The 18,141-nt window shown below is 45.7% G+C and overlaps 1 protein-coding gene across 2 annotated transcripts in view; it reads right to left on the bottom strand.

The window, feature by feature from the left end:
- Window positions 1-16,320: 16,320 nt before the first annotated feature.
- The window catches only part of SCAMP4 (secretory carrier membrane protein 4), a 31,762-nt gene continuing 29,941 nt past the window's right edge, over window positions 16,321-18,141 (bottom strand). Inside the window, exon 3 of one of the 2 annotated variants that reach the window (XM_049876212.1) lies at window positions 16,321-18,015. In XM_049876212.1, coding sequence (XP_049732169.1) covers window positions 17,367-18,015 — 649 coding nt within the window. In that variant the 3' untranslated portion in view covers window positions 16,321-17,366. The remainder of the gene's footprint in view (window positions 18,016-18,141) is intronic. The other variant, XM_049876213.1, reaches the window with a different exon arrangement.

Here is an 18,141-nt window from a genome sequence, read left to right as displayed (position 1 = left end):
GAAGCAGACTGCCACACCTCTCTCCTGCAGAGCAACTGGTGGGTCACACCATTGACCTTTTGGTTAGCAGCTGAGCACTTAACCACTGCACCACCAGGGCTCCTCAGGAAGGCGTAAGTACCAGGAAACAGGCGTCGTTGCAGATCGAACGAGGGTCTCTGTGCCGCAGCTATCCATATCCACGGCCCTATAATCCCAACAGGTTAGGGTGGAACAATGAGAAGAGCTTAGCTGCTAACTGAAAGGCAAGAGGTTTGAACCCACCGGCGCCTCTGCGATAAAGACCTGATGATCTACTTCGGTAAAGAATAAACCCATTGCCATTGAGTTGATTCCCTGGTGGCACAGTGGTTAAAGTGCTCAGCTGCGAACAGAAAGGTGGGTAGTTCAAATCCGCCGGCTGCCCCACGTCTGCTCCCGTGAAGATTTCATCCTCGGAAACCCTATGGGTAGTTCTACACTGTCACACGGGGTCACACAATGACAGCAGCATAATTCCACCACTAGAAATTTGCCTGTGGACACACTTGTGGAGCTTTGTCCAGCCATTTGCCAAGAATGGTCATTGCAGCCCTATTGATGCTGGCAAAATGGCCGGAAACCAGGAGATAGCCAGGGGCAGGTGCTGGCTCAAGTCACAGGTAACCTTCCAAAGAGACGTGGCAGCCTGGGAATGGGGGAAGCCTGTGGTCATGAGGCGGCAGGATCGATGTCCATCTGGTAGGGACAGCCCCTGAGATACTCATTAAGGGGAAAGAGCTGCTTAGAACACTGTGTGCACCGTGACCTTCTTGGTCCAGTAGACACGTGGATTTGGGCCAATGAATAAGTTTCACATCTTTCCTGGAAGGTGGCCCACAGACTCTTCTCAGTGATTTCCATAGTCGCGAAATGGGAGAGCAGGGAGGGGGCACTCAGACGACCAGGGTCTTGATCCCGGTTTCCAGTTCACTCAGTTTGCTCATCTGTGGCACAGGGGTAAGAACAGCCCACAGTGGGCTACAGAGCTGGGTGAGGTCTTGGCCTCCCACACTCTTGGCTTCTCATGTTGGGACTCTCATCAAGGGTTATGAATTGAAATGTGTCCCTCCAAAAGATATGCTACCGTTTTAACCCCTGTGCCTGGGAACGTGACCTTGTTCGGAATAGGGTCTTTGACGATGGTATCAGTAAACATGAGGTCATACTGGAGTGAGGAGCTCTGGTGGCACAGTGGTTAAAGCACTGGGCTGCTAACTGAAAGGTCAGTGGTTCAAACCCACTAGTCGCTTCTCGGGAGAAAGACACGGCAGTCTGCTTCCCTAAAGATTAAAAAAAACTCATTGCCGTCAAGTTGATTCTGATTCATAGTACCCTATAGGACAGAGTAGAACTGTCCCATTGGGTTTCCAAGGAGCAGCTGGTGGATTCAAACTGCGGACGTTTTGGTCAGCAGCCAAGCCCTTAAGCACTGCGCCACCAGGGCTCCCCATAAAGATTAGAACCTTGGAAGCCCTATGGGGCAGTTTATTCTATAGGGCTGCTATGAGTCGGAATCAACTCAACGGCAGTGGGCCTGGGCTTGGTCATACTGGAGCAGGGCGGATCTGAGTGGTGTCCTTATTCAAGAGGAAGAGACAGAGAGACACAGGGGAAGACGGCCCCGTGGAGACACAGCCACACACCAAGGAACACCCAAGGCCACCAGAAGCTGGAAGAGATGAGGAAGGATCCTCACCTAGAGGCTTTGGACAGAGCTTGGCCCTGCTGACACCCTGAATTCGGACTTGCAGCCTCCAAAACCCTGAGACAATACGTATCTGTTGTCACAGGCCGCCCAGTAGGTGGACGTTGTTATAGCACCCCAGGAACTCCTTTGGGGACCCACTTGTAAAGTAGTTGGAATTGCGAGTTTGTGTTTGGAAGTCGTGAAACGTCCAAAACACATGGTCTCCATCATGGCCTACAGGGGTGTGGAGGAAGCTGCCTCCAGGAAGCAATTGTGTGTTTCTTCCTGGACTGATGGGATTTACAGACGTTGTCTCCAGAGGGGGGCGAGGAGAGTGTTGGCTGAGAAGGGCTTGACAGAGGGGTTGAGGAAGGTGGGCAGGGGATGGATACAGCGGGGCAATGCAGCCCCCCCCATGGCAGAGCCCTCCAGCTGGCCTTGTCGCCTGCTGGTCCCCAAACACCTCCCTTTGCTCTTGCAAAAACGGGGTTCCTTGTGGGTTCTTCTTCAAGCCCTTGAGTGCTTGCTGCCTGTGTGGTGCTCTCTCCTTGCAGCCACCCCCCAGACTCTGCATGGCCCCCTGGGCTGCGGCCAGCCTCAGGGAGGGGCCCTGTGCAGAACCTGGGACCCAGCACCTGGGCCAGTGCTCTGGGCCAACGAGGGAGCCCGCTACTACAGGGAAGGGGGACAGGTGTGGGATGTGAGCCTGCGCCTTTCCAGGGACATGAAGGACACAGCAAGGAGCTCCCCAAAGGAGGAGATCTGGGCAAAGACTGGCCAGCTGAAGTTCTCTCTGTACCTGCTGTGAGTGGCAGTCTGCCCAGGCTCTTAAAGAAAAGAGGGAAAGAGAGCGTTGGCCAATTCAAAACAGAAAATACAAAAATTTTAAAAATAAAAGAAAATGAATGAAATACAATAAATATAAAATAAATTAAGGTAATTTAATAAGTTGAATACAAGTAAAATTTAAATGGAATGAGTTCAAATTAAATTATTGAGATAAGTAGAATAGAATAAAAATTGAATACATTAAATTAAACATTGAAGAAATAGAATAAATAAAATAACATAAAATAGATGTTAAAAAATAAAATAGAATAATTAATAAGATAAATTACCTAAAATAGAATAAAATAAGTAAAACAAAATTGAATAAATAGAAAACAAATTAACCAAAACAGAATAAATAAATAAAATGGAATTAGTTAAGTAAAACAAAACAATAAATAATTAAAATGAATTAAATATTGAGTATATAAAGTGAGATAAATATAATAAATTCATAAAATAAATTAAATTAATACAATAAGTAAATAAAAATGAAATAAAGTAAAATAAAATAAATAACACTAAATAGATTAGAATTAAAAATACTAAAATAGAATAAAAATTAAATTAACTAAAATAGACTAAATAAATTAAAATTAAAATAGGATAAATTAATTAAAATAAAATAAGCAGAAGAAATTGAATAAAATAGATTAAATGAAATAAAGTAAAAATAGAATAAATTAAAATTAAATTGAATAATTAAAATAATAAATTAAATATAAATAAAATCAAATAGAATATATAATACAAATTAAAACCAATAACATAGAATAAAATTAACATAAAATAGTATAGAATAACTAAAAGAAAGATAAATATACTAATAGAATAAATTTAAAATAGAATAACTAAAATTTTTGCAACACGTATGATAAAGAGCTAATTTACTTGATAAGGCTGATAAATCAACGTTAGAGATATACCTGTAAGAAAAAAATACAAAAGGTCAATAAACGTGGGCAAAGAGGCTTAATCTCAGTCCTATTTTTCAAAAAAGCCAGTTGCCATCTCGTTGACTCCTCATGCAGACCCCGCGCAAGTCAGAGCAGACGCAGGCTCTGCAGGGTTTTCAATGGCTGATTTTAAAAGTAGATTGCCAGGCCTTTCTTCCAAGGCACGCCTGGGTGGACTCCAACCACCAACATTGCAGACAGGAGCAGAGCTAAATTTGGAGCTAGGTTTGCCCCACCTGAGGACTCCGCAGTCCTGGTAAGGAAACAGGAACTCTGGCAGTCACAGCGGGTTTTCTGGTCAGACCGGAGGAGACGGAGGTGGTAGTGGACACCAGGCGAGGGCCGGGCCTGCTGCTGTCGCTGCCGGGAGTGAAGCCTGCTGAGCGCTTCCAACAGGAAGACTGGTAGGATCTGCCTGAACTTTCCTGCACCATCCCACGGACGAGGATTCACCTGGTGGGAATGTTTCCTGGACAGCATGGGTAACAAGCACCCACCCAGCAGGAGAGCTCCCGATGGCAGAGTCTGCAGCAGGACCCTGGGACAGCCAGTCCCCAGCCACGGGGACAGTTACACAGGTGAGCACGACACACCTGTTCCAAACGGGGGCAATGCCCGGGAAGTGTCCAGGTAAACAGGGCAATGGGAAGAGGGAGCTCTCAGACTCCCGGGTGGCCGTGGGGCCTCTGTCTCTGGACTTCAGCACAGACGTGCTGGTCACTGGGCCGTTCCGTCTCTGTATCTGAGGACGAGAAACCACTGAGGCAGCTTTCCTACAGCCTTGAGAAGTCAGCTTTGAGCTCCTGGGAAGGTCCCCAGAAAACAGGGCTCCTGGGGACAAACCCTGTGGAAGGTTCACTCACCACTGAAGACTCTGGGTTTGCTCCTTCGTCCATTTGACGGGGGAGGGAGACTGAATAGAAGGTGCATTCTACAATCCAGGGAGGCCCTGGGTGGTGCAAACAGTGAACGTACTCAGCTGTAACTGAAAGGCTGGAGGTTCAAGTCCGGGCAGAGGTGCCTTGGAAAAAGGCCTGGCAATCTGCTTCTGAAATATCAGCCACGGAAAACAGCCCTACTCTGACACAGTTGGGGTCACTAGAGGTTGGAATCGACTTGAAGGCAACTGCTTTTTCCTACTCTCAAGAGTCACGCGCAAATGATCACTCACAAACCCACAAGTTTTGGATTGAATTGTGTCTCCAAAGAGAGACGCTGAAGTCCTACCCCTGTACCTCCGTGACCATGCTGGGAATAGGATTTCTCTTTTGTGGTCGTTAACTTAAACGAGGTCATACTGGACTAGGGTGGGTTCTAATCCCCCGCTTTTTTAACATTTTATTGTGCTTTAGGTGAAAGTTTACAGGTCAAGTTAGTTTGTCATTCAAAAACGTATACACATATTATTATTCTGTGACGTTGGTTGCGATCCCTGCAATGTGTCAGCACTCTCCCTCTCTCTACCCGGGATTCCCCGTGTGCATTCATCCAGTTTTCCTGTCCCTTCCTGCCTTCTCGTCTTTGCTTTGGGGCAGGTGTTGCCCATTTGCTCTCGTGTACTTGAACTCAGAAGCACGTTCCTCACATGTGCTCATTTTTGTTTTATAAACAAAGGCCTGTCTAATCTTTTTCCGAAAAGTGGGCGTCGGGAATGGCTTCACTTCTGAGTTAGCAGGGTGTCTGGGGGCCTTAGCCTCGAGGGTTCCTCCAGTCTCTGTCAGACCAGTAAGTATGGTCTTTTTTTGTGGATTTGAGTTTCGATCTACGTTTTTCTCCTGCTCCGTCCGGGGCTCTCAGTCGTGATCCCTGTCAGAGCAGTCGGTGGTGGTAGCCAGGCACCATGTCGTTCTGGGCTCAGGCTGGTGGAGGCTGTGGTTCATGGGGCCCTGTAGTCCTTTGGGCTAATATTTTCCTTGTGTCTTTGGTTTTCTTCATTCTCCTTTTCTTTGAATGGGATGGGACCAATAGATGTATCCTGGATGGCTGCTCGCAAGCTTTTAAGACCCCAGACGCTACTCACCAAAGTAGGGTGTAGAACATTTTCCTTATGAACTATGTTATGCCAATAGACCTAGATGTCCCCTGAGACTATGAGTGCTGTCTAATAAAAGGGAAGGACAGACATGGGGACAGGGCCACACAGGGGACACCACATGACGATCCGTCCACAAGCCACAGAATGCCAAGGATCGCCGCAGCCCCAGAAGCTGGAAGAGAGGTAAGGACATCTCCTCCCTGAGCGCCCCCAGAAGGAACTGACCCAGCTGAGACCCAGATGTGGACTTCTGGCCTCCAGAACTGTGAGAAAGTTAATTCCTGTTCTCTTAAGGTGCCCACTTTGTGGTATTTTGTAGAATTCTTGCCTTCTGTGCAGAACTGAGTTCAATTTCTGATGAATGTAGCAAAGACTGGAATGTAGCAAAGACTGACTCACTAGCCAGAGGCTCTCTGTACAGATATTTTGAGTGAAAGTCGGCCCGGGGTCTTAAAGAAAAGACAGGGAGCATTTGTCAATTCGAAAAATAAAAAATAGAATAAATAAAATGATAGGGATAAAATGAAACAAATAAAAGAGAAATAATGAGATAAATAAAACAATAATATTAAACAACAAAATTAAATTAATAAAATAAACTAGAGAATAAATAAAACAGAAAATAATAAAATAAAATTAAACTAATATAAAAAATAAATAAAAACTATATTAACTTTAAATACAATTAATGAAATTAAATTAATGTAAAATAAACACAAATAACAAAATATTAATTAACATTAAAATAGATTAATAAAATATAATTAAAATGAGATAAAACCAAGTAAAATAAATTTGAATATATAAGATAAAACTAATTGAAATGCATAAAATAAAACAGAATATGTAAAATAAAATTCAGTAAATACAATAAATTAAACTTAAATAGAATACAATAAAATGGAATGTAAAATACAATAAAATACAATAAATGAACTGAAATAGAATAAAAACAATAAAATAGATATAAGAAATAATTAATTAAAAATAAAATTGTTGTTAGATGCCAGCAAGTCAGTTCCGACTCCTAGCGACCCAACGCACAGCTGAACGAAACCCTGCCCGGCCCTGCGCCGTCCTCACAATCATTGTTATGCTTGAGCCCATTGTTGCAGCCACTGTGTCAGTCCATTTTGCTGAGACCCTTCCTCTCACTCTTCCTCGTTTTCGCTGACCCTCTACTTTACCAAGCATGAAGTCCTTCTCCAAGGACTGGTCGCTCCTGATAACATGTCCAAAGTACTTGAGATGCAATCTTGCCATCCCTGCTTCTAAGGAGCATTTCTGGTTGTACTCCCAAGACAGGTTTGTACATTCTTGTAGCACTCCATGGTATATTCGATATTCTTCACCAACACCGTGGTTCAAAGGCATCAATTCTCCCATCTTCCTTACTCACTGTCCAGCTTTCACGTGCATATGAGGTGATTGAAAACACCAGGGCTTGGGTCAGGTGCACCTTAGTCTTCAAAATGACATCTTTGCTTTATAACACTTTAAAGAGGTCCTTCGCAGCAGGTTTGCCCAAGGCAATATGTCCTTTGGTCTCTTCACTGCTGCTGCCATGGTTGACGTACTGCTGCAACCACTTTTGAATGATCTTCAGCAAAATTTTACCTGTGCGTGATATTAATGATACTATTTGGTAATTTCTGCATTCTACTGGATCACCTTTCTTTGGAATGGGCACAAATATGGATCTCTTCCAGCCAGTTGGCCAGGTAGCTATCTTCCAAATTTCTTGACATAGAAGAGTGAAACTCTCCAGGACTGCATCCATCTGTTGAAACATCTCCATTGGTATTCTGTTAATTCCTGGAGCCTTGTTTTTCACCAATGCCTTCATTGCAGCTTGGACTTCTTCCTTCAGTACCATCAGTCCCTGATCATATGCTACCTCTTTTTGGTAAAGTGACTGTGTGTATTCCTTCTATGTTCATTTGATGCTTCTTGTGTTGTTTAATATTTTCCTCATAGAGTCCTTCACTATTGAAACTCGAGGCTTGAATTTTTTCTTCAGTTCTTTCAGCTTGAGAAATGCTGAGCATGTTCTTCCCTTTTGGTTTTCTAATTCCAGCTCTTTGCACATTTCATTATGATACTTTGTCTTCTCAAGCCACCCTTTGAAATCTTCTGTTCAGTTCTTTTACTTCATTATTTCTTCTGAATGCTTTAGCTACTCGACATTCAAGAGCAAGTTTCAGAGTCTCTTCTGATAACCATTTGGGTCTTTTCTATCTCTCCTGTCTTTTTAATGACTTTTTCCTTTCTTCATGGATGATATCCTTGATGTTATTCCACAATTCCTCTGGTCTTCGGTCATTAGTGGTCAACGCATCAAATCTTCTTGAGATGGTCTCTAAATTTAGGTGGGATATAATCAAGGTTGTATTTTGGCTTTTGTGGACTTGGTCTGATTTTCTTCAGTTTCAACCTGAACTTGCATATGAGCAATTGATAGTCTGTTCCAAAGTCGGCCCCTGGCCTTGTTCTGACTGATGATACTGAGCTTTTCCCTCGTCTCTTTCCACAGATGTAGTCGACTTGAATCCTGTGTATTCCATCTGGCAAGGTCCACATATATAGTCGCCATTTATGTTGTTGAAAAAGGTATTTGCAATGAAGAAGTCATCAGTCGTGCAAAATTCTGTCATGCTATCTCTGGCATTCTTTCTATCACCAAGGCCGTATTTTCCAACTACCAATCCTTCTTGTTTGTTTCCAACTTTCACATTCCAAGCACCAGTAATTATCAATACAACTCGATTGCATGTTTGATTAACTTCAGACTGCAGAAGTTGGTAAAAATCTTCAATTTCTTCATATTTGACATTAGTGGTTGGTGAGTAAATTTCAATAGTTGAATTAACTGGTTTTCCTACACGTATGAATATTATCCTATCATGGACAGCATTGTGGTTCAGGAAGGACCTTGTTCTTTTTGACGATGAATGCGACGCCATTCCTCTTTAATTTGCAGCATAGTAGATCATACAATTGTCTGATTCAAAATGGCAGATACCAGTCCATTTCAGCTCACTAATGCCTAGGATATTGATCTTTATGTGGTCCATTTCATTTTTAACAACTTCCAATTTTCCTAGACTCATACATTGTACATTCCACGTTTCGAGTATTAACGGATGTTTGCAGCTGTTTCTTCTCATTTTTGAGTCATGCCACATCAGCAAATGAAGGTCCCGAAAGCGTGACTCCATCCACGTCATTAAAGTGACTCTACTTTGAGGAGGCAACTCTTCCCCAGTCGTCTGAGGGGCTCATCTTCCGGCACTATATCAGACAATGTTCCGCTGCTATTCATTAAGTTTTCACTGGTCAGTTTTTCAGAAGTAGACCACCAGGTTCGTCTTCCTACTCTCTCTTAGTCTGGAAGCTCCACTGAAACCTGTCCAGCAAGGGTGACCCTGCTGGTATTTGAAATACCCGTGGCAAAGCTTCCACCATCACAGCAACATGCAAGCCACCACAATACAACAAACTGACAGACACATGGGGGAAAAAATTAATAAAATGGGATAAATTAATAAGATAAATGAAATAAAATATGATAGCATAAACATTTGCATCGTGTATGAAAAACAGCCAATTTACTTAATAATGCTAATAAATTAATGAGAGAGATATGCCATTGGAGGAAAAAAAACACAACAGGTCAGCGAATATAGGCAGGGATGATCGACTTCAGTCCTGTTGAAGAAAAATTGCTGTCAGTTTGATTCTAACTCCCGGCCACTCCGTGTGCGTCATAGAATTGTGTTCCACAGGGTATTCAGCGGCTGATTTTTCAGAAGCAGGTCTCCAGGTTTCTCTTTCCTTTTTTTTTTTTTAGGTTTAAGTTTACAGAGCAAATTAGTTTCTCATTAAACAATTAATACACAATTGTTTTGTGACCTTGGTCAAGTCTTTCTTCAGAGGCACCTTTCGGTTAGCGGTAGATCAAATTAACGGTCTGTGACATTGAAGTAGTCTTCAAAGTAGTCACGAACAACAGCAACCAAAGAACCAAACCTATTGCCATTGAGTTGAGTCTGACTCATAGCAACACTATAGGACAGCGTAGAAGTGATGCTTAGGGTTTCCAAGGCTGTGATCTCTATGGACAGTGTTCCACTGGTATTCATACAGTGTTCACCAGCCAATGTTTTCAGAAGTAGACTGCCGGGTCCTTCTTCCCAGTCAGTCTTAGACTGGAAGCTCTGCTGAAACCTGTTCACTACGGAAGACCCTGCTGGTTTTTGAAATACTGGTGGCAAAGCTCCCAGCATCACAGCAACACTCCAGCTAGCACAGTGAGACAAAACGAGGGAGGAGTGATGGAAGAACGGGGCATCGGGATTGGAGGAAGACTCACTGACAATCTGTGTTATGCAGAGGACACAACCTTGCTTGCTGAAAGTGAGGAGGACTTGAAGCACTTACTAATGAAGATCAGAGACCACAGCCTTCAGTATGGATTACACCTCAACATAAAGAAAACAAAAATCCTCAGAACTGGACCAATGACCAACATCATAATAAACAGAGAAAAGATTGAAGTTGTCGAGGATTTCATTTTACTTGGATCCACAATCAACACCCATGGAAGCAGCAGTCAAGAAATCAAAAAATTCAAGGAGACATTCAAGTAGCTAACAGACACATGAGAAAATGCTCGCCATCACTAGCCAAAAAATTAGAGAAATGCAAATCAAAACCACAATGAGATATCATCTCACCCCAAAATTAGTGGCACAAATCAAAAAAACAGAACACAACAAATTCTGGAGCGGCTTCAGGGAGATCGGAACTCTTATGTACTACTGGTGGGAATGCGAAATGGTACAACCATTTTGGAAAATAATGTGGTGCTCCGTTAAAAAGCTAGAAATAGAAACACCATATAATCTAGGAATCCCACACCTAGGAATATATCCTAGAGAAATAAGAGCCATCACACAAATAGACTTACACACACCTGTGTTCGTTGCAGCATTGTTCACGATACCAAAAAGATGGAAACAACCTAGATCCCCATCAACAGATGAACGGATAATCAAACTGTGGTACATACACACGATGGAGTATGACCCAACGATAAAGAACAACGATGAATCAGTGAAGCATCTCATAACATGGATGAATCTGGAGGGCACTATGCTGAGTGAAATAAGTCAGTCACAAAAGGATAAATACTGCATGAGACCACTATTATAAAACTTCATGAAAAGGTTTACACACAGAAAAAAATAATCTTTGATGGTTATGAGGGAGGGTAGGGGTGGGGAGAGAAAAACACTAAATAACAATAGGTAAGTGGAAGCTCCGGTGAAGGGTAAGACAATACACAGTCCTGGGGAAGCCAGGACTTGTCCAAGGCAAGGTCATGGAAGCTCCATAGACACACCAAACTCCTTGAGGGACCAAATTTCAGGGCTGAGGGCTCTGGGACCACAGTCTCAGGGAACATCTAGCTCAGTTGGCATAACATAATTTATAAAGAAAACGTTCTACATTCTACTTTGGTGAGTAAAGTCTGGGGTCTTAAAAGCCTGTGAGCGGCCATCTAGGATACTCCACTGGTTTTACCCTGTCTGGAGCAAAGGAGAATGAAGAAAACCAAAGACACAAGGGAAAGTTTAGTCCAAAGGACTAATGGACCACAACTACCACGGCCTCCACCAGACTGAGTCCAGCAGAACTAGATGGTACCTGGCTACCACTACCAACTGCTCTGTTGGGGATCACAATGGAGGGTCCTGGTCAGAGCTGGTGAAAAAGTAGAACAAAATTCTAACTCACACACACAAAAAAAGGCCAGACTTACTGGTCTGATAAGAGACTGGAGAAACCCTGACAGTATGGCCCCCAATATCCTTATAGCTCAGTTATGAAGTCACTCCTGAGGTTCACCCTTCAGCAAAGATTAGACAGGCCCACAAAACAGAATGAGACTGAAGGGGCGCACCAGCCCAGGGGCAAGGACTAGAAGGCAGGAGCGGACAGGAAAGCTGGTAATAGGGAACTCAGGGTCGAGGAGGGAGAGTGTTGACATGTCCTGGGGTTGTTAACCACTGTCGTAAAACAATATGTGTACTAACTGTTTAATGAGAAGCTAGTTTGTTCTGTAAACTGTCATCTAAAGTACAATAAACAAATAAATAGAATAAGCGTCCTCCAAAAAAAAGACGCATTGCATTGAGCAAATCTGCTGCAAAAGACTTCTTTAAAGTGTTGAAAAGCAAAGGTGTTAGCTTGGAGACTGAGGTGCGCCTTTGAATTGTGGAGCTGGCGAAGAATATTGAATATACCATGGAGGACAAAAAGAGGGTCAGCGAAAGAGAGGGAGACCTTCAACTAGATGGATTGACACAGTGGCTGCAACAACGGGCTTAAGCATAACGACGACTGTGAGGATGGCGCAGGACTGGGCAGCGTTTCGTTCTGTTGTATATCGGGTCACTGTGAGTCAGAACCAACTTGACGGCACCTAACAACAACACACTAATGGGGAGACGAAGTGGGACAGGTAAAGGGGCCCATGACAGCCACCTACAAACCAAGGGCCTCAGACCATGCAGGCTGGGCCGAGCTCCTGAGAAGGGAGGAGAGAGGAGGCTGGCCCAGCCCTCAGGCAGAAATCCATCAGGTTAATTTTAATCGTTTAGTTTGCTTCCTTTCCCACAGGGTAGGGGTGGTCCGGTGATAGAATTCTCACCTTTCCTGCAAGAGACCCGGGTTCATTTCCCGGCCGCTGCACCTCACGTCCAGTCACTACCCATCTGTCCGTGGGGGCTTGCGTGTTGCTATGACACTGAACAAGTCACAGTGGAGCTTCCAGACTAAGATGGACTAGGAAGAAAGGCCTGGCTATCGACTTCAGAAAATCCGCCAATGAAAACCGCATGGATTACAATGGTCTGATCTGTAACCGATCACGGGGACGGCATAGGAGCCGGGAGCATTTCATCCTGCTGTGCATGGGGTCACCACGAGAAAGGGGCCGACTCGAGGGCAGCTAACAACAAGAACAGCAAACACTACCATCTACAGGGTGAGGCTAGACCAGACTGTTAACCTGAAGGAAATGTTGGCAAAGACTCAACAGCCAGAATTTTTTCCTATAGATGCTGTGAGTAGCAATCTGCCCAGGGTCCGTGAAGAAAAGAAAAAGAGACTATTTGCCAATTCAGAAAACGTTGTTAGGTGCTATCAAGTCGGTTCTGGCTCATAGCGACCCTATGCACAACAGAACGAAACCCTACCCAGTCCTGCGCCATCCTCACAATCGTTGTTATGCTTGAGCTCATTGTTGCAGCCACTGTGTCAATCCACCTCGTTGAGGGTCTTCCTCTTTTCCGCTGACCCTGTACTCTGCCAAGCATGATGTCCTTCTCCAGGGACTGATCCCTCCTGACAACACGTCCAAAGTATATAAGACGCGGTCTTGCCATCCTTGCTTCCGAGGAGCATTCTGGCTGTACTTCTTCTAAGACAGATTTGTTCGCTCTTTTGGCAGTCCATGGTATATTCAATATTCTTCACCAACGCCACAATTCAAAGGCGTCAATTCTTCTTCAGTCTTCCTTATTCATTGTCCAGCTTTTCCATGCATATGACATGGTGATTGAAAATACCATGCCTTGGGTCAGGCGCACCTTAGTCTTCAAGGTGACATCTTTGCTCTCAACACTTTGAAGAGGTCCTTTGCAGCAGAAATAAAAATAAAAAATATATATAAAATAAAAAAATATAGTAAACAAAATTAAATAGTATGAATAAAATAAAATACAGGAATTACATTATAAGCTAAACATATAAAATAAAATTAAATCAATTACAATAAAATGGAATGTAATAAATAAAACAGAAAATAAATAGAATAAAATAACAAAATTAATAAAAAATAGAGAATAAGATAAAGTAAAACAATAAAATACAAAAGAATAAAATTTAATAAAACTGACTCCTAAAATAACAAAATGAAATAAACTAAATAAAATACAATAAATTGAATTAAATAGAAGAAATGAATAAAACAAATTTAAAAATAATTAGAATTAAATGAAATTGAATAGAAAAAATTAACAAATCAAATTAAAGAATGAAAATGTTTTAACCCTTTCAAGAACCAATTACCTCTGCTTTGAATTTTTGTTGGCAGTCGTGGAATGCATGCTGAGTCCTTGTGTTTAAATTTTGGGTTGGTGATAGAGACGTTGAGAAGTATTTTGTGAAAATACATGATTCGTGGGAACCCATCTGGCCCACCAGTCATGGGTAGTAGGCTTATTGCAGGGTGCCTTCCATTTGAATACATGGGGCTCCTCTGGTTTTGCCTGATACCCCAGCTATTTTGCTTCAATGAACGTTCTTTCACCTTTCCACAAGTCTCCACTGGACAGAAGCAAATACATTCAACGGGACAGACTCCCAAAGAACTCCAGAGACGTGAAAAGTGGGTGGGATACCACATGCTCCGTGAGTCACAAAAGGGTTTAAAGTCCTGGGTGAGGCTGCGTGCAGCTGCTTCATGTCCCAAGAACATCGTGGGGGAATAGGTCTGGGTGGAGGGCATCTCGGGGTCCTGCTGCACCATCTTCCTGCCTTCACCTGTGATAACCTGTGTGTGGACTTCCTGGGTGGAGTGAACAGTTAACATGGTCAGCTGCTCATGGAAATGTTGGCAGTTTGAACCCACCCGGAGGCACCTTGAAAGAAAGTCTTGGCAATCTACTTCTGAAAAAATCAGCCACTGGAAACCCTACGGACACACGGGGTCAGGATTGACTAGATGGCAACGGGTTTCTTTTCTTTTTGAACTGGTATCTTTTTTTTTTTAATTGTGCTTTAGGTGAAAGTTTGTAATTCAAGTCAGTTTCTCATACAAAAACTTAAACACATTGTTATGTGACCCTGGTTGCTCTCCCTACAATGTGACAGCACACTCCTCCTCTCCACCCTGTATTTCCCGTGTCCATTCAACCAGCTCCTGACCCCCTCTGCTTTCTCATCTCGCCTCCAGACAGGAGCTGCCCACAGTCTCATGTGTCTACTAAAGCTAAGAAGCACACTCTTCACCAGTATCATTTTATATCTTATAAAAAAAAAAAATAGTCCAGTCTAATCTTTGTCTGGAGAGTTGGGTTCGGGAATGGTTTTAGTTCTGGGTTAACAGAGAGTCCGGGGGCCATGTCTTCTGGGGTTCCTCCAGTCTCGGTGAGACCATAAAGTCTGGCATTCTTACTAGATTAGAGTTCTGCATCCCCCTTTTCCTCGCTCCGTCAGGGGTTCTCTGCTGTGTTCCCTGTCACAGCAGTCATCAGTGGTAGCCGGGCACCATCTAGTTCTTCCAGTAGCAGGCTGATGTAGTCTCCGGCTTACGTGGCTCTTTCTGTCTCTTGGGCTCCTATTTTCCTTGTGTCTTTGGTGTTCTTCATTCTCCTTTGCTCCAGGTGGATTGGGATCAATTGATGTGTCTTAGATGGCGGCTCACTAGCTTTTAAGACCCCAGAGGCCACTCACCAAAGTGGGATGTAGAAGATTTTAATAAACTTTATCATGCCAATTGACCTAGATGTCCCCTGAAATCATGGTCCCCAGAAGTTTTTTTTTTTTTTTTTGGATGGTTGCATAACTGCTGAATATCTAAAATGTACTGAATTGTACATTTTAAATGAGTGAATTGTATGACAAGAGTCATATCTGAAAAAAGCTGCTGAGAGAGAGGAGTGGGGGGAGAAAATCTGACCTCTTGCAGTTTCCTCTCTCCAGCCCAGAACCCACCCAGGAACCACAGCCCTGTGTGCCCCCCTCCTTTGCCTGCCCTACCCCCTCCCCAATCCCAGGCCCACTGGCCCCGGGACAAGTTCTCCAATGCGTGTCCCAACCCATTTTCCGGGCATGTGGGTGCACCCCTAAATGTCCAAAGGTTTGTATATTTCCTCCCCGAGTAGCCTGGGATGTGGAATCCCTGCTTCTGGATCCCCTAATGCTGGCTCTGGGCCCGCCAGGTCTCTCCATACCGGTCCCAGCCACTCTGTTGGGGGCAGAGGCTCCGTGGGACAGCAGACCTGCTCTTTCCACTCCGCCCAGGAGCAGGCTGTCAGGAAGAGCCAGCCTCCGCCCCCACAGACTCCAGCGGCTGCGAGCCTGCCCACTGGCGTGCCGGGTGATGCCGCACTCCTCTTGTCCCAATGATTCTAGGACGGCTGCTCATTTACAGCCAGAGATGCTAGTTTCCTGCAAGTTTCCTTTTTCATATTATAAACTTTGGGCGTGAAAAACACGGATTGTTTGAAGGAAAAACGGAGACCTCCTTTGTCCCATGGCGGTGGAGTGTGGGAACAGTGTGGGGTGTGAGGCTGGGTGCAAGGACCATGCTGGGGCCCTGCTCAGCTCCTCCCCGAGCCTGGGAGGTAGGACAGGCAGGTGGATCTTGGCGTGACTCCTTCCAGGGCTTCGGGGAAACACGGGGCGGAGGGAGCTGCAATGAGGCCGCCTGGGGACAAGGACCATGGTCTGTGCACCAGTTCAATTCTGGTTTATGCTGCCAGGGGGCATGCACTCTGGCGCTCTTTGGTGGAGTGGCCAGGCCAGGCAGGGAAAATGCACACACACAAGCATGTACTGACAAGCTCGTGCACACAGGCATGCACATACTCATGCACACATAGGGTCACGTACAGGCTGTAAACACACGTACACGTCCTTGTACACGCACACATATGCACGTTCACATGGTAACACGCACACACACGCACAACCACAGCCCGCCCCAGTCAGTGTGATGCAGAAAAAGGACTTATTTATTTCCAGCATATTTTCATGTAACAAACAACATTAACGAGAGTGCAGAACACAGAAGGAGAGGGGAGGGTTTGTTAGCACCCCCAAAGGCGCACCTCCCACGCCAGGTCGGCTCGACTCTGGCACTGTGGTGTTGGAAGGTCGCAGCAGCACTGAGCTGTGAGTGTGTGAGCTGCGTGCCTCTGGCAGGAAGCCGCTGGACCATCCCTGGACACCCAGTGGGTCCCGCACCCCTCTCATTTTCAGACAACAGCCTGGCCACCTTTGGATGCTGAGTGGCTTGGGGGGCTTCTGGCCCCAGGAAGCGTGTGTTGGGACAGGCAGTTAGGAAGGGCAGTGCTGGGGGCGCCACCCGCTCTCGCAAACAGTACAGAAGGGCTTGGCAACGAGTGTTAAAAGGTTATTGGGAAAGGGTTCTGTCTGCCCCACCTGTTCCCAACGGTGCTGTAGAAATCCTACAAGACATGCTTCCCTTCCACGCAGTCAACGCCATGTCAGATGGAGTGAGGAGAATTGGAAGAAGAACAGAAAAAGACGCCTACAGTCGACACCAGGTTTAAATTCCTCGATAAGGCACAGGCTCACGAATTCTTGTTTCAAGAGGCTGTTCTCCTGAAAGAGTCTGGGAAAACTGTCTCCTGAGAAACTCCAGTCCCCGTGCTTCCTGCCTGGATGGAGATGTCTCCTCCACAAAGTGATTCACTCTGAGTCAGAATCCAGAAAGTTCCTGGTCTGAGTGGGGAGACTCTGCCCCACAACCTGACCCCCCAAGTCCTGCAACCCGTCAGTTATCTGGGGAGGGTGTGTCAATCACAGGACGGGAGTGGGGTACTGGATGTGTGCGGACCAGTGGCCTGGCACAGCAGGCAGGAAAGATGGGGGGATGGTTCACACTGGCGCTCTGGCTGTGGGTGGCAGGGGCCCCAGGGGACAAGAGGCCATCAACCAAGTTTTGTGCCACCCACAGGGGGCCTGGTGCCACCCACCAGGTCTCCTCCTGGCTCGAAGCCAAGTGGGGTCTCTGTGGGCAAGGTTAGAGGGTGAGTGCGGGGCTGGGGGGGTCTCTCAGCTCTGAAAGGAGGACAGAGGCCAGCCTGCTACCACCTCCGCTGTGGGGGTCCCACCAGTCAAGCCCCCACAACCTGGAGGGAAAGGGCTGCACGCAGGGACAAGATGGCGAGTGTTGTAGGGAACAGGGGGTCCCCCTGCCCAGAGGGCACAGGCTGGGAATCCCCAGGTAGTGCTGAGCAAGATCTGCTCTTGGAAGTGAGATGAATGTGACACAGCCCCAGCAGACCTCCCATGTCCACTGGCCTGGCTGGGGGACCCAATCCACCGGCCCCCCTGCCAGCCTGCTGAAGAAGGAGTGGCATTGCCTCCTGGGGAGCCTGCGGGGATGGACGCTCAAGGCCCCATGGACCTGGGCAGCGGTGGCATTGACAACGTGGGGGAGGGTGGGTGGAGGCGGTCGCAAGGGCAGGGGGCAGGGCCAGCCGGCTCCCTCAGGGCCACTGGCCGCCGCCGCCGGGGTAGTTGGGCACGGTGGGGTACTCGGGCAGGCTGTTCCCCGAGAAGTTGTTGTACTGGGCCTCCCGCGATGGCGGGTTCCTCCACGTGCCTGTGGTCCACTCCGTCTGTGCCTTCTGGAAGCTTCCGCCAGCCCCTCGGTAGATCCCGTGCACCTGGAGGGAAGCACGAGGAGACAGATTAGGGCGTGTGTGAAAGAGAGAGACCTGCTCCTCCTTAAAGTCCTGCTCCTTCTTCCAAAACTAACTACAGGTGACAAGGAGTCTCTGCGGAAACTCTAG

This window comes from Elephas maximus, chromosome 3, assembly GCF_024166365.1.
Source record: "Elephas maximus indicus isolate mEleMax1 chromosome 3, mEleMax1 primary haplotype, whole genome shotgun sequence".
Taxonomy (NCBI): Eukaryota; Metazoa; Chordata; class Mammalia; order Proboscidea; family Elephantidae; genus Elephas; species Elephas maximus.
This window is presented reverse-complemented; position numbering and strand designations above follow the sequence as displayed.